Source organism: Notothenia rossii (genome assembly GCF_949606895.1).
Source record: "Notothenia rossii genome assembly, chromosome: 2".
Taxonomy (NCBI): domain Eukaryota; kingdom Metazoa; phylum Chordata; class Actinopteri; order Perciformes; family Nototheniidae; genus Notothenia; species Notothenia rossii.
The window spans coordinates 94600885-94616781 of NC_136904.1; the positions used below are offsets into that span (position 1 = coordinate 94600885).

Below are 15897 nucleotides of genomic sequence, written 5' to 3' on the forward strand. Positions count from 1 at the left end.
GAGACCACATTTCACTGTGTACAGGTCCCGGAACGTATACAGAAAAGGTGCTGAAAACAACATGAAAATGTCCACTTGCAACGCTGTGGGACTTACAAGCCTCAATTTCAAATAGTATCTATGGTATAAATGTTATGACGATAATTTATAATTGTTTAGGCTAGTACGCACAACATAGGCAAATGCCCACATCACCACAGGTGGGACTTCAGTATACAGCCAGCAATTAATTTCTCAACAGGTTTAACGTGTAAAAAGAATATTTATTAGGCCTATTCAAAGATTGGCACGGCGGCCTATTAATAGACAGTATGTTTGCTCACCATATTTAGTTGTTTAAAACACCCCACATCACGAGCATGTCCGGATTGTCCTCTATCTCTTTTTTTCTGCTTTTACTGCGTGTGTCTGTGGCAGTTCTGTGTCCTTTGGCCACCCAGGACCTCACGTACGGGACTGGATTGAATTTAGCCAGGGGGGGTCCAACAAGATTTAGGAAGAGTAAAGATGACATGGTAGATGTGAGCAAAGAGCTACGGTTGGGATTGCAAATCAAGTTCATTTGAGAAAATCCGCGCTCACATTCAGCGCTTGCAATGGGAATGCTGTTGACAGCAACAAGTAACTCCATCAGCTCATCGGGGGTGTCTTTACCATCTGAGTCTCTGTACGTTCTGTAGGCCCGTATGACTGCGCGCGGGTTGGCAATGTTGAAGCGCTGACACAGTGACTCGACCTCAGTCTCTCCATACAGCGCACCTGCGTCCTCGGGCCAGTATTGTGCGTAAAGCACCTTCAACTCCTCAATGAACTTGTTATCCAGTTTTATCTGGCATCCGGCCTCCTTGAGATAACATACGGTCCTCCAAGTTCTTGGCCACAGTTAGAAAAAACTGACCTGTCGCTGGACGTCCCACACTCTTCTACGCTCAATGCGCTCTCCTCTCCTACTGAATCTTCCTGCTGTAAGCCAGCTGATGTCGCGGTTCCGCTCGCCTCTTGCTCCGGCTGTTGTACCGGGCTAGTTGATGCCAGGGTACCCACCCGTTGCTGTTGGTGGTCCACCTGGCTGACGGTAGCTGGCTCCTGTTCCGGCTGGCGGTGAACCTGACCCGCTGCCCGGGCTTGGCTAGCTGTCGGTTAGCTAGCTGGCTAGCTGTTGCGGCGCTAACCTCCTCCTGGTTTTGACCATCAACATGACCGCTGCAGCTGCCCTCGTCGCTGCTTGTGGAGGCTTTTCTGACTCGTTTTGAAGTGACTATTACCTCTTCCTTCTTTTTGAAGAAAGACAGTACATTTAACTGTCTTTTTGACATGCTTGCATTGAATCACCGTTTCTTCCTCTCTGCGACGTGCTCCTCATGTGGCGAATTTCAAAAGGGAAAGACGTTTGTCCGTTGGTCCAGCTTTTCAGTGCGTCAACACAGATCTCCGACTCTTTCAAATCTTAATCTTAATAAACGACATGAAATTCTTGGGATTTTTTCTGTAAATTAATATCTGCATATTTTATTTCATTTTAACCATTTACATTTTTTTTTTTTGTGAGAGGTACCGGATCTGCCCAAATAGGTGCCGGAACACTGGGTGGCCAAAATGAAGAGGTGCCGGATCCTGTTCCGGCAGGATCCGGCTCAAATTAACCACTGGGCATACTTAACCATTCTTTCAAATGTATCGGCTGTTGTAATCATGAACATTTCCTCGATGCGGGATGAATAAAGGAATTCTGATTCAGATTCTGATGCAAATGAGATCTTTATGAAGGCCATTTGATGAGGCATTCAGAACGTTCCCTATTGCATCGGTAGAGTGTTTGCCATCAGCATCGTGAGGATGTGACCGGTACATTATATTTTAAGCTTTTAAACGATAGGCAGTCTGTGTGTGTAAGAAGCCTCACAGTATGCAGAGGAAGGATGCACAGTAAGGGACACTGAAGTGGAGACTTCTGAGGAGGAGAGGTGGATTGTAAAACTCAGACATGTGGTACACACTACAGGAGAATAGGGTAAACAATAAACTAACAGATATCACCATGGAAACCCCCCCCCCCTTCATTACGGACATTAACACAGTTATCTTTTACATTACACGTTTTCTGACATGTCATGTTTAAATATGTTCATGAAGAGTTATGTAATGCTAACTTTTGAGGAGTTTGTTTACCTGTGTGTGTGTGTGTGTGTGTGTGTGTGTGTGTGTGTGTGTGTGTGTGTGTGTGTGTGTGTGTGTGTGTGTGTGTGTGTGAGAGTGTGTGTGTGTCAATGTGTGTGTGTGTGTGTGTGTGTGTGTGTGTGTGTGTGTGTGTGTGTGTGTGTGTGTGTGTGTGTGTGTGTGTGTGTGTGTGTGTGTGTGTGTGTGTGTGTGTGTGTGTGTGTGTGTGTGCGTGTGTCAGACAAAGACAGTAAAACGTAATCCTTAATATGGATTTTGGATGTTTGAGTGGATTACAGAAAACATCATTTCTGTAAATCTCACTTTGCTATTATTTATATTAATTTTTATAACGTGTTACATCATATGATTTTGTATTTCTCTGTATATTATATAACCATTTCTTATATTAAATGATCTTATAAAGTTGTTGTTAATGTGTTTGCTAACAGGCCAAAGTTTCTCTCCTCAGAGGACTAAGGAGACACCGAGCTGTTGACCGCCTCGGACTAATGACTGAGATAATCACCTCAGCTACTCAGCAGCTCAGGTGAGTGTGTGTTGTGTTTGTGACAACAGAGCCCCACCCCCTGAGACTCACTGGGACCACTGGGTCATAATTAGCTCTATTTACACTGGCTGTAGTCCGGAGAGGGGGGGAAGGGGCTCTAATGACCATCATTACATCAGCTTCTGTGGACACGGCTGTGATCTGAACACATCGCATCATATTACTGAGAGGCCAACACACACACACACACACACACACACACACACACACACACACACACACACACACACACACACACACACACACACACACACACACACACACTTCTAATAACTTTCTCCCTGTATGTTGACCAACTAATTGTTCACGATATCATTTAACATTGAACCTCCTGGAAATGCACAGAATATGTGCATTTCCAGGAGATGTTCAATGTTAAATTATATCCTGCAAAATGACAGGCTACAACTCTCTTCCAGACGTTTAAAAACACTTTCCCCGACCATTTAAACATTATTTCTGGCTTGTAAAGTGCAGTGATGAGCCCTGAAAGTATCAGACTATTTAAAGGGTTACCAGGAGCATGAGAATATCCTCCATAGAAGGGGTGGTGGTGCCGTGAATAAGGCCGAATATGGATGCTGATGGGCGGACGGTAAAGCACAGCAAAATCCCACCCCCCTTTTAGGGTTACCAGGGGCATGGGGTTCTGTAGGGTGTGATCATCTGGGTTTATTCCGTGGGGGAGTGCTTAAGTCTGGGGGCCCGGGGACTCACGGTGTGCAAGGTTATGGAGGTGCCCATGTCAGGGACACATGCTGGAGGTCATTAGTCCGTCCTTTTGGGGTCTTGGAGGCTCCACAGAGAGGAGATTTCCCCGGTCTCTGTCCTGGATGTGTGAAATAAACAGAGTCCCCATTTCAGGGACACATGCTGGAGGTCTCTCTCCCGAGAGTGGACGTCCATTGCCTCTAAATAGGGTGAGGGAATGCTCCGGGTTTTGGACAACATTAACATGGGATCACTCCGGTCAATGTACGTACTTCGTCTCACTGGAATATTAATGGCCGGATTGAATACAACATCGACTCAATTGCTCCTGTCAATGTCAGGAAATTTTTGAAAGTGACAAAACACTGTTCCACACATTTAAAAACAATTAAACAATGTTTACCCAGGATTCATGCACCTTCCCTGGCTTGTAAAATGTGGTGATGCGCCCTGGAGGTATCCTACTATTTAAAACATGTATACACTCATGTACACCATTCATAGGGTTCCCTAACACAATGCACATAGTCTGGAGCTCTCACTGGGGTCCTGCATAGGCTTCAGTCAGGCGTTTTAACAAAATGGGCATATTTCGTGAATGTCATTTTCACGAAATCAACTTCTTTTGTGAATGGCACGTTAACGAAATGGACATATTTGACCCAAAATGATTTATAATCATTATCTTTGCATTTGAATGATTCATTTTTATCATTAACATGGTTCCCAAACACAATGCACATAGTATGGAGGTCACTGGGGTCCTGCATAAGCTTCAGTCAGGCGTTTTAACACTTTTTTCCATGAAAATGATTTTTATTCACTATCATGGGGCTATAAAAATCAAATTCCGGGTAATCCGGAGCACAATTGTACCTTTTACTATTTTAATTTATTTGTACTAAATATGTTTGGGCTATAAAAGTGACATATTTGGATGACTTTGTCAGTTTATGGAGCTTGTCCCACAAATCCTGAAGCTTCCAGGCCGAATTTGGGAGCTCATAAGCGGCCTGCCATGCGCCCCCACCCGTGGAAAGAAAACAAAATGAAAGAAAACGGTCAATTATATCTTAAAATGAATCAAAAATGAAGTTTTTTGAAAATGTAGAATTTTTTCAGAGTGCCAACGGAGGAGGGGCTCAACCCTTCGGCGCTTCGGGCCGAAGCCCCGGACACATTTCCACCCCCCCGTTGCAACTTACAACGGAGAGGGGAATCTAAGCCTCCCCTACTCCGTCCAAAAAAACCGTTCATCATTTTCAAGCTATAATCTGCACGATTTCAGAAACCCAGTTTTTCAGAGGTGACAGAAAAAAAACGGCTGTGTAACTTCATGGAGGAATGCATCCGCTCCATGTGCACTTTGGCTCGGATACATTTGTTGCCCGGAGACCCCCCAGCATGGTTCTTACCAAACTTTACGTTTTTGAAATGACCTCTGGAGGAATGCGATGGGAGTTGTCAGGGGACTCTACCTGCATTATGAGGCACTATTTTCGGATACTTTTTTTCATTTTCATATGATATAGGCTCGACCCTACTTCATCACAGGCTACCTGTTTGATCATGTGTAACAACCACATATATGCTTGTCTGCAAAGAGGGAAATGCCTGGTCCCTCCCGGGTGTTCCTCTACGGCTAGTGTCCAGCCAGCTGCGGTATCAGCAAATTTGACCCGCCATCGGAGGGCCTCCCCCCCGGGTCCAGGTTCCGGTGCTTGGCGGTCGGTTCTTCCAAACTGCGGGTTCGACTGTGCTCCTGGAGCGGACAAAGATATGTGTATTTGCCTGAAGGATGGAAATAAACAAAGAATGATATTTTACAGGACATGACGGATATATGTGTTTTTTCCAGGCTTTTTGGAAATAAACCAAATGTGATTTTGCAGGGCATTACGTAGCTCATTTACCCATGTGATGTTGTGCAGTACATTACTGAGCTCATTTAACGATATGGTGTACCAGGAGAAGTGGGATGCTGCCATGTCCCAACTGGTCTCCGGAGGAATATAAGGAGAGTTGACAGGGGACTCTGCCCAGTGCTTATGGACCGAATGAGGGGTGTGTTAGAGGGGAAGGCTCTGGCTGTTTCTGCAGCGTCTGCTTCTACCTTCTCTCCCCACCCCAATACCAGCGCGTGCCTGCTGTAAAAGGCAGGTGCACGGGCTCTCACTGCCACTAACTCTGAGCCTGGCTCCCGAGCAGCACGTTCTCCCCGGCAGTCCGCCAGCAGATGAAAAACACCCACCTCTCCGCCTCTTCTGAGGGACGAGGGAACCGCGCGGGGGGGTCTGCTGGAGGCTCCTGCCGGGTGCTCCGTACTGCATTTCACCGGGACCTGGCTCGAAAAACTCGGAACCTTGACTCCAGTGCGGTGTGGCGGCCTCGACCTGGCCGTCCACCGTGGGCCTCCGGGTACCTGACTCCCCTGCCTCCTCCGGGGGCATGTGCGAGGGGTTCAATGCCTCCTCCCCCCACTGCAGCGAAGGCCGGAGTGGGATGGAGCGCCCGGTGGTACTGTTATCCCCTTTTTTCGTACCCAAAACTGTCTTGTGAGCTTGTGGCAGAACCATGAAACAAAAAACAATAAATGTATCGGACCCATCACCAGCCCCGCGGAGGTGGGACCATTTTAACCAGGTGGTAACCCAAGTCCTCCCCTTGGTCCGTGTTCCCTGCATTGAAGCATCGGAGCCATGGTTGCAATCACCGGTTAGCTAACGCATATAAACGGAGAAACAGAAAACCATTTAAATACAATTCATTGTGTGTGTTTTAGGAAGGATGTTGTCCGAATGCCCGGTGTGCAGACTCTGCTATCTGGCTTTGAACAAGCACCTTAAGCACAAACATGCAGTGCGGAACCTGGAGGAAAGAGGCATCATTCTTAAAATGGCCAGTGGCAGAATAAATGTTCGGACCAAACCCTGTCCCATCACAGGGTGTTCGTATGCTGGGAAGAGACTACACCGTCATGTAACTCGTGACCACCCTGAGTTCTCCCGAGATGAGGCACATCAGGTCATGGCAAGGCTGAAGCATAGTGTGGCCATGCAGTTGCTCCATGACCTCCGAGAGACTAATCCCATCATTGGAATGGCTTCATCATTGGATATAGACAATGAGGAGGAATACCCGGGGCACCCTCCACCCTTCTCCCCACATACCGAGTGTGACGAAGAGGACTGCAGGCAGATGAGGCTGGAAAATGTGGCATTGAGGGCTCAGAAGGATGCCCTCATTGATGAGGTGAAGACCCTGCGCTCCAGGCTGAAACAGGGGCTAAAACCCAGGAAGCAGAGTGCCACTGCTGCTCTGCTTGAGGAAGACGAAGAATGTATACGATTTAAGGGCCTAGCAATCTCAAGTACCCCCGGCATGAACACAGTAGCCTCCAGCAGCAATACCCCTCTCAAGACCCTGGTGAAGACTGTGATGCGGTCCCCAGAAGCCTCCGGTAGTGAGACCCCGGTGAAGACTGTCATGCGGTCCGTAGAAGCCTCCGGTAGTGAAACCCCAGTGAAGACTGTCATGCGGTCCGTAGAAGCCTCCGGTAGTGAGACCCCTCTCAAGTCTGTGATGCGGTCCCCAGAAGCCTCCGGAAGCAAGACCCGGGGGCCCGGGGGACTCACGGTGCACGAGGTTATGGAAGTGCCACTGTTGCCGGAGGTCCTTAGTCCGTCCTTTGGGGCTCTGTGAGGGGCTACAGGGGCTATTGCTGGGTAAAAAAGCCATGTGCTCCGCCCCCTGGATCTCTGCATCTGTGTGTGCCTGCTCCTCTTTGGCTACTGTCCACATGCAAGCATTCTTCCAGGTAATGTCTGAGAGTCATTTCAAATGGTTTCAAACTGCTCTGGGTGTGCGCCATCCGTGGAGTCTCCCCGCCGAGACCTATTGCTGGGTAAAAATAGCCATGTGCTCCGCCCCCTGGATCTCTGCATGTGTGTGTGCCTGTGAGTCTCTGGCTACTGTCAACATGCCCGCATTATGAGGCACTATTTTCAGATAAATTTTCTAATTTTCACCACTTCTCCCTGGGTAAAATTAGGTCTGTCACTTTGGGTGTGCGCCATCCGTGGAGTCTTCCCGCCCCGGACATCCATTGCCCCTAAGTGGGGCTAGCCTGCTCCTCTCTGGCTACTGTCCACATGCAAGCATTCTTCCAGGTAATGTCTGAGAGTCATTTCAAATGATTTCAAACTGCTCTGGGTGTGCGCCATCCGTGGAGTCTCCCCACCGAGACCTATTGCTGGGTAAAAAAAGCCAAGTGCTCCGCCCCCTGGATCTCTGCATGTGTGTGTGCCTGTGAGTCTCTGGCTACTGTCCACATGCCCGCATTATGAGGCACTATTTTCGGATACATTTTCTCATTTTCACCACTTCTCCCTGGGTAAAATTAGGTCTGTCACTTTGGGTGTGCGCCATCCGTGGAGTTTCCCCTTCCCGGACGTCCATTGCCCCTAAGTGGGGGCAGCCTGCTCCTCTCTGGCTACTGTCCAAATGCAAGCATTCTTCCAGGTAATGTCTGAGAGTAATTTCAAATGGTTTCAAACTGCTCTGGGTGTGCGCCATTCGTGGAGTCTCCCCGCCTTTCAGAGACCTATTGCTGGGTAAAAAAAGCCATGTGCTCCGCCCCCTGGATCTCTGCATGTGTGTGTGCCTGTAAGTCTCTGGCTACTGTCCACATGCCCGCATTATGAGGCACTATTTTCAGATACATTTTCGAATTTTCACCACTTCTCCCTGGGTAAAATTAGGTCTGTCACTTTGGGTGTGCGCCATCCGTGGAGTCTCCCCGCCCCGGACGTCCATTGCCCCTAAGTGGGGGCAGCCTGCTCCTCTCTGGCTACTGTCCACATGCAAGCATTCTTCCAGGTAATGTCTGAGAGTCATTTCAAATGGTTTCAAACTGTTCTGGGTGTGCGCCATCCGTGGAGTCTCCCCGCCTTTCAGAGACCTATTGCTGGGTAAAAAAAGCCAAGTGCTCCGCCCCCTGGATCTCTGCATGTGTGTGTGCCTGTGAGTCTCTGGCTACTGTCCACATGCCCGCATTATGAGGCACTATTTTCGGATACATTTTCAAATTTTCACCACTTCTCCCTGGGTAAAATTAGGTCTGTCACTTTGGGTGTGCGCCATCCGTGGAGTTTCCCCTTCCCGGACGTCCATTGCCCCTAAGTGGGGGCAGCCTACTCCTCTCTGGCTACTGTCCAAATGCAAGCATTCTTCCAGGTAATGTCTGAGAGTCATTTCAAATGGTTTCAAACTGCTCTGGGTGTGCGCCATCCGTGGAGTCTCCCCGCCTTTCAGAGACCTATTGCTGGGTAAAAAAAGCCATGTGCTCCCCCCCCTGGATCTCTGCATGTGTGTGTGCCTGTGAGTCTCTGGCTACTGTCCACATGCCCGCATTATGAGGCACTATTTTCGGATACATTTTCTCATTTTCACCACTTTTCCCTGGGTAAAATTAGGTCTGTCACTTTGGCTAACCGCATCACTGTCGGTCGACTCCCGAGAGTGGACATCCATTGCCCCTAAATAGGGTAAAATTAGGTCTGTCACTTTGGCTAACCGCACCACTGTCGGTCGTCTCCCGAAAGTGGACATCCCTTGCCCCTAAGTGGGGTCAGGATAAGAGAAGGGGACGAGTGGAAGACGGGGTTTAATACCCCCAGTGGACATTATGAGTACCGGGTCCCTTTGGATTATGTCACCCTCCTGCTGTCTTCCAGACCTTCATCAATGACATTCTAGGAGACTTCTTGAATGTATTTGTGTATGTACTGTATATCCGATGGGTCTTCTTCAGCCTCTGCCCATGCCCCAACGCCCTTGGTCCCATATCTCGCTGGACTTTGTCACCGGACTACCACCTTCTAAGGGTAACACTGCCGTCCTGACGGTAGTAGACCTCTGCAAAAACGTCCCTATGTCAAGGAAACGGCAGAGGTCATGCTAACCCACGTATTCAGGATTCATGGTTTCCCCAGTGATGTGGTGTCCGGCTGAGGTCCCCAGATCATCACCTTCTTCAGGAGGGAATGTTGCCAGCTCCTAGGCGCCACCGTCAGCCTGTCTTTCGGCTACCACCCCGAGACCTGCCTCAGATGCCTCGTGTCCCAGAGCCCGAGGCTTCTACAGGTCTCTCTCCCTTCCAGTGCGCCTATGGATATCAACTCCCGCTGTTCCCAGCCAACGAAGAGGAGGTAAGAGTCCCATCTTCGCACGCCATGGTCCGACGTTGCTGGAAGGTCTGGGCCGGAGCTCGGCAGGCACTCCTTCAGACATCCACTAGGATGAAGGCAGCGGCAGATCGTTCCCGCCGTGCGGCTCCCGTCGACAGACCGGGTCGGCGTGTCTGGTTATCCACCAAAGACGTTCCCCTACATGTTCATTCCAGGAAGTTGGCACCAAGGGTCGTGGGTCCTTTCCCAATTCAGAACATTATTAACCCTGTCTCGGTGCGTCTCCGACTCCCAAGGTCTCTCAAGGTCCACCCGACGTTCCACGTCAGCAAAATCAAGCCTGTTCAGGAGAGCGCCCTGGTTCCCGCCTCCAAGGCCCCTCCACCACCCCGGATCATCGACGGGGGCCCGGTATACACCGTCAGGCAGCTAGTAGCGGTCCGCGAACGGGGCCGAGGACATCAATACCTGGTTGAATGGGAGAGATATGGTCCTGAGGAGCGCTTATGGGTAGCTCCCGCACTTATTATTGATAAGACTCTGATCAGGGACTTCCACGATCGTCGTCCTGATCAGCCTAGGCCGTCAGGAGTGTTGATTTTTGTAGGCTTAAGTTTTTTCTTAAGTTCTCCTTTTGTTATGCTTAGTTTTTTCCTCCTTGTGAGCGCTTTTTGATTATTCCAGGACCTACTCTGTTAAGAGGGATTACCTGATCATTGGAATTAAAATACATTTTGTTACATTCAAGACTTTGTCTCTGGGTCGTGTATTTGGGTTCATCAGTTTGTGTCGAGGTCCTTACAAGAGGTGGACTGTAAAACTCATACATGGTGTACACACTACAGGAGAATAGGGTAAAAAATTAACTAACAGATATCAGCATGAAACCCCCCCACTTCATTACGGACAATAACATAGTTATCTTTTACATTGCATCATGTTACTGACACACACACACACACACACACACACACACACACACACACACACACACACACACACACACACACACACACACACACACACACACACACACACTTCTAATAACTTTCTCCCTGTATGTTGACCAACTAATTGTTCACGAAATCATTTAACATTGAACCTCCTGGAAATGCACATATTCTGTGCATTTCCAGGAGATGTTCAATGTTAAATGATATCGTGCAAAATGACAGGCTAAAACTCTCTTCCAGACGTTTTCCCGACCATTTAAACATTATTTCTGGCTTATAAAGTGCAGTGACAGACAGACAGACAGACAGACAGACAGACAGACAGACAGACAGACAGACAGACAGACAGACAGACAGACACACACACACACTTCTAATAACTTTCTCCCTGTTTGTTGACCAACTAATTGTTGTTTATCGTCATTAAATAATACACATTGCATGCTGGGATAATACATGTGAGGTTTGAAGGTTATTCTAAGATAAACCTTAGGACATTTCCTGCATTGTTAACGTCTGTCTTTCAAAACAAACGACCCCCCCCCCCAGTGAGAGTCTCTCCAAAACTAAAAGTGGACTTTAACATGTCCCAGTCCCTCGTTGTAATCCAGAGGTGAACTAAAAACAGTTCTTAAAAGACTTTCAGTTTTGATACTTCTAAATATACACTATGATGTTACAACTTTTATTTAAGTTAAAGGTATTGGAAGAACTTCACCCACCTGTGTGTGTGTGTGTGTGTGTGTGTGTGTGTGTGTGTGTGTGTGTGTGTGTGTGTGTGTGTGTGTGTGTGTGTGTGTGTCATCTAATGACCCTCATTACGTCAGCTTATGTGGACACTGTCATCTGAAGATATTGCATCATATTACACACACACACACACGCACACACACACACACACACACACACACACACACACACACACACACACACACACACACACACACACACACACACACACACACAGTTACATCACTTTAGGTAATTTCTGATAACGATGTCACCACATCTTGACCTCTTTGACCTTAGAGTTTAAAAGTTAAGTATCTTTATTACTCATGTTGATGATATGTCAACTCATTTGGTTGGTGTGTCACCATTAGCTCACACACATGTTATCGTGGGAAGGTCAACTTGAAGTTTTAGGGATGTTTGAGATGATCACACTTGGAAATGCTGTGCAGTGTTACAGACTAACTTAAATAAAAAACTCCTCCCACAGTGATCCACCAAACAGAAAGTGGACCTTTATTTTAAAGCTCAGAGCTTTTCCTTTCCGACCGAGCTCTGATTTGAATGAAACTATCATACAAGAGGCATATAGAAAACTGCCTCGTGTTCTTCGTGTCTTTGGAACACCTTCTGGTCTCTTTAGGGCCACAAATACATATTTTCTCTATGTTTACCAAAAGCTCAGGAACATTCAAGAAGATATTCTGCAGAATCATTGACCATTTTTAATCAAGCGCGCTTTAAAGATTGAGCTTCATCCCTTCTTTTGCCCTCAAGCAGGTGGAGAACAGAGGCAGAGACGGTCCCCCCTCTGCCTCTGTTAGAGCACTAGAGTCGTACATCAGGACCACAAGAAAAACGGTCAAGTTTAGTCCTAAAAGTGAATGTCAGCTCTCAGGTTTCAGGCCCCCTTTTTGTGATATTATATTTGGTTATTTAGTGTTGATTCTACTTCTACCATAGATACATTACAATTGTTAATGCAAAACACTTTCTTTTGAAAACAGCACATTCACACTAAACCTGCATGGAAAGGAAATCACTGCTGCGATAGATTACCTCTACAGTGTATAATTATTAGGTCATTCACAACATCTGCAGAAACATGCAGGAACCAGCAGGTGGCAGCAGAAGCAAACAGTTGTTGGGGGGGTTCTCTACGAACTGCTTTAACTGCACGCGCCTCCACCAGACGCCTTTAGTGCAGGGTTAAAGCATTACAAACAAAATGGACCATCACTGAGTTGTTGGTAGAAGCAGGTTCACTGAGGTTTGATCTTTTTTCTAGATACCTTTGATGAAAAACGATGTAAAGCACTACCAAGTGGGCAACAGTCCTAAAAGGCTCCAGCTTGTGTCACCTAATTTAATAATTAATAAAAGAGGCCAAAAGGTACCAAAATAGTTTCTAATTTTGATTGAGCCTGCACAAAGTGACCAATCTTAGTGACATTTAATAAAATATGTTCTTGGAAAAATATCTCACCAAGGCAAACGTTTTGGACAAAAAACTGCAGATCTTTTTAATTTACTGTACGTATAACATTAAAGTTAAGGCAGGGGGCCAAACATAGAAGCTTGATAGTTTATTAATTCACATAATCCTCAGCTGCTAATGTTACAATGCTTAAAAGTTAAACTAACATGTTCCAAATTGCAAACATTTCATTTAAGTAAAGGTGAAAAAGCAGGGACTCTCATGGCTGTAGACTGTTGTTTATTGAATATATTACATCATCATTACATTGTCATTATAGTTACAAAGGCTAAATGCTTCACAACTAAATATTAAAACACGATGACAACAGTAGGTGGTTCAACATCACAAGGCCTAACATACAGTACACCGGAATTCCTGTCAAATCTACTTTTTATGAGGATATGTTAAAAATATATATTTTAATTTTGACCTTAAATATGGATGAATAGGCAGCACATAATATGTCTTTGAACAGAATAGTAATATGATAACATTTGAGGGAAATTCAAGCCAAATCAAGTTAAATCAAGCATATACAATATTGTTGATGTGCTTTATGTTGATCTCTATCTAATCATGTATCCCTTTAAATAATAGGAAACCTAATCTAACATGGTCAACATATTGCTTTTATATTTCAGCAGCAGGACCCTTCTTCAGAAATCTTAACACGACTCCTTTGATTTGAGGCAGACCCAGGCCATACACTATAGGGTTATTGAGGGGGGGAATGATCAGATACGCTAAAGACAAAATAACTGCGATGGTTGGATTCAGTTGATCAGCCTCAAATCGAGTCAGAGACAGCTCGCAGAAGAGAGAGATGGAGTAGGTCAAAAAGGAGATGATGTGGGGCAGGCAGGTTTGTAAAGCCTTTCCTCTGAATTCAGACGATCTCCTGCTGCAGACCAGCAGAATCCGTAGATATGTGTACAGGACGAAGAATAGGGGGATTAGGATGCTGGTCACCGTGAGAAACTGACCAGCTATGTTGTTCAGAGTGGTGTCCACACAGGAGAGCTGCACCATAGGCCAGTTAGCGCAGAAAATCCGGTTCAGTTTATTTCCACACAGCGGTAATTTAACAGTAAGATAGAGTAAGAAGCCAATAACACACACTGGGTATAAAACAGCAACGAGCACAAGAACCTGCACCCATTTGAAGGTCATTTTACTGTGGTAGTGTAAGGGCTGACAGATAGCAATGAACCTATCGTAGGCCATGATGGTGAGGATGGTCAGCTCACAGGAAGCATAGGTGTAAATAACATACACCTGAATAAAGCATAATGGACGTGAGATCAAATGAGAGTCAGAGAGGATGTCCTGCAGGAACCTGGGGAAGAATCCAGCTGAGCCATACAGAGAGTTTACACACAGACAGCTGATGAAAATATACATGGGCTGATGCAGAGACTTCTCCAGGAAAACTGCCTGAATAATGACCATGTTAGCAGAGACTATAGTCACATAGGTGAACAGACACAAGATGAAGAACAGGTATCTGAGGGGCCCAAAGTCTGCAAACAGAGTCAACTGGAAGTAGGGAGGGTTCAGGCTGCTGTTGCTCATGTCTGCACCAAAGAGAGGAACAATACAGGAACTGTAAATGAGATGTTGTTAGCAACATGTCAGATATTATACAAAATCAGCCTGCATGCAATCTCCAACAGTTGTATGTGAGCATGTTAAATATAACATCTGGGAAAGTCTCACCTCCACATACAGTAGTTCAGACTTATTCAGGCTCTCTGTATCTGTGAAGAAAGGGGGAATATAAATGCACAATAAAGGAAATGTTCAGAGGAAAATGTCGTAATTCAACACCTACAGTAATACAAAAACACAATAAGCCTGAGTGCATGTGAATTACAACCTTCCTCACACTTGTACTTGACAATATTGAATTTAAGTTCAGGTAGCTGGAGAAGAGAAGCACACAAATGAAGGGCAGGGAAAAAGTCTCATAAACGACATGAACCACCAACATGGTAATTCACATTGATTTAAACATTGTTTCACACTCGTACACATTGCTTCCTTCATGTTTGCAAGTCGGCCTAAACAGAGAACACATTCATAGAAAGAACAAGAGTTATAGAAAGGAGAAGCAAGACTTAAGGAAAGGTCACAAGCAGACAATAATCAATATAATCTCATTTGAAGTCAAATATAAGTGAGAATATATTCTTTCCTTATGTTAAATACATATATGTGCACACATACTTGCATGCAGAAGCAGTACACACATGTATACAGTATGATTATCTACCTGTGTCAAGGTACTAACAATAAAACAACGTATGTTACTCAATATTCAAATATTAATATGAATACAAAATCAGCCTGCATGCATGCATGTGAATTGTAAAATCTCCTAGGGTTGTACGTGACAATATTGTGCTGGGAATATCTCACCTCCACATACACTACATGCAGCAAAGGTCTGGCATGTCTCAGTGATTCAAACAGGAGTTCACAGACTTACTCAGGCTTTCTGTATCTGGATAAAAGGAGGGAATATAAATGCAACATGTCCTAATTCAACACATACAATACTAAAAACCACAATAACCTGCATGCATGTGAATGGCTAACGTTCACAGTTGGACCTGACAATAGTAAATATAAGTTCCAAGTAACTGAAGAAGTGATGTACACAAACTAAGACCTTCTCATAAACTACATGCACCACAATCCTGCCATCTCTCAGTTATTCAAACAGTATTTCACTCACATTTCAAATGTTTGTGTTTGCACCTAAAGCAAAAAGAGAGATGCATTCAAAGACCAACCGGTGAAGGAAAGGAGAGGAAGACCTGAAAGAAAGGCTAAACGTGCCCCAGCCAGCATATAGCATCATCACATTGAAGGATAATGGAAGTGAGAATAATCCGTAGCATATACACTATGTTAATCAATGCTTGATAAGAATAACAAATTCAATTAATTTAACACGTTCAGTACATCAGTACATTTAAATACACTCATACAGAATAATTATTGACTTACACAACACAATCAAGTTATAAGATTCAACGTAGGTACTTACAATAAAACAACGTGTGTGACTCAGCTTGTTAGTGAGAGCTTTGACATGATGAG

The 15897-nt window shown here is 45.6% G+C and overlaps 1 protein-coding gene across 1 annotated transcript; it reads right to left on the bottom strand.

Annotated features, from left to right (window-relative positions):
* Window positions 1-13114: 13114 nt before the first annotated feature.
* LOC307028976 (olfactory receptor 51L1-like) lies at window positions 13115-15223 on the bottom strand. Its single transcript, XM_079664428.1, has 3 exons — window positions 15211-15223; window positions 14509-14549; window positions 13115-14366 (listed from the first exon to the last, which is right to left on the bottom strand). Exon 3 carries the CDS (start codon window positions 14362-14364, stop codon window positions 13423-13425), a length of 942 nt encoding a protein of 313 aa, XP_079520554.1. The 5' UTR covers window positions 14365-14366; window positions 14509-14549; window positions 15211-15223; the 3' UTR covers window positions 13115-13422.
* Window positions 15224-15897: the final 674 nt, after the last annotated feature.

Coding starts and splice junctions, on each gene's coding strand:
- LOC307028976 (XM_079664428.1), bottom strand. CDS start 14,364: ATGAGCAACAGCAGCCTGAACCCTCCCTACTTCCAGTTGACTCTGTTT.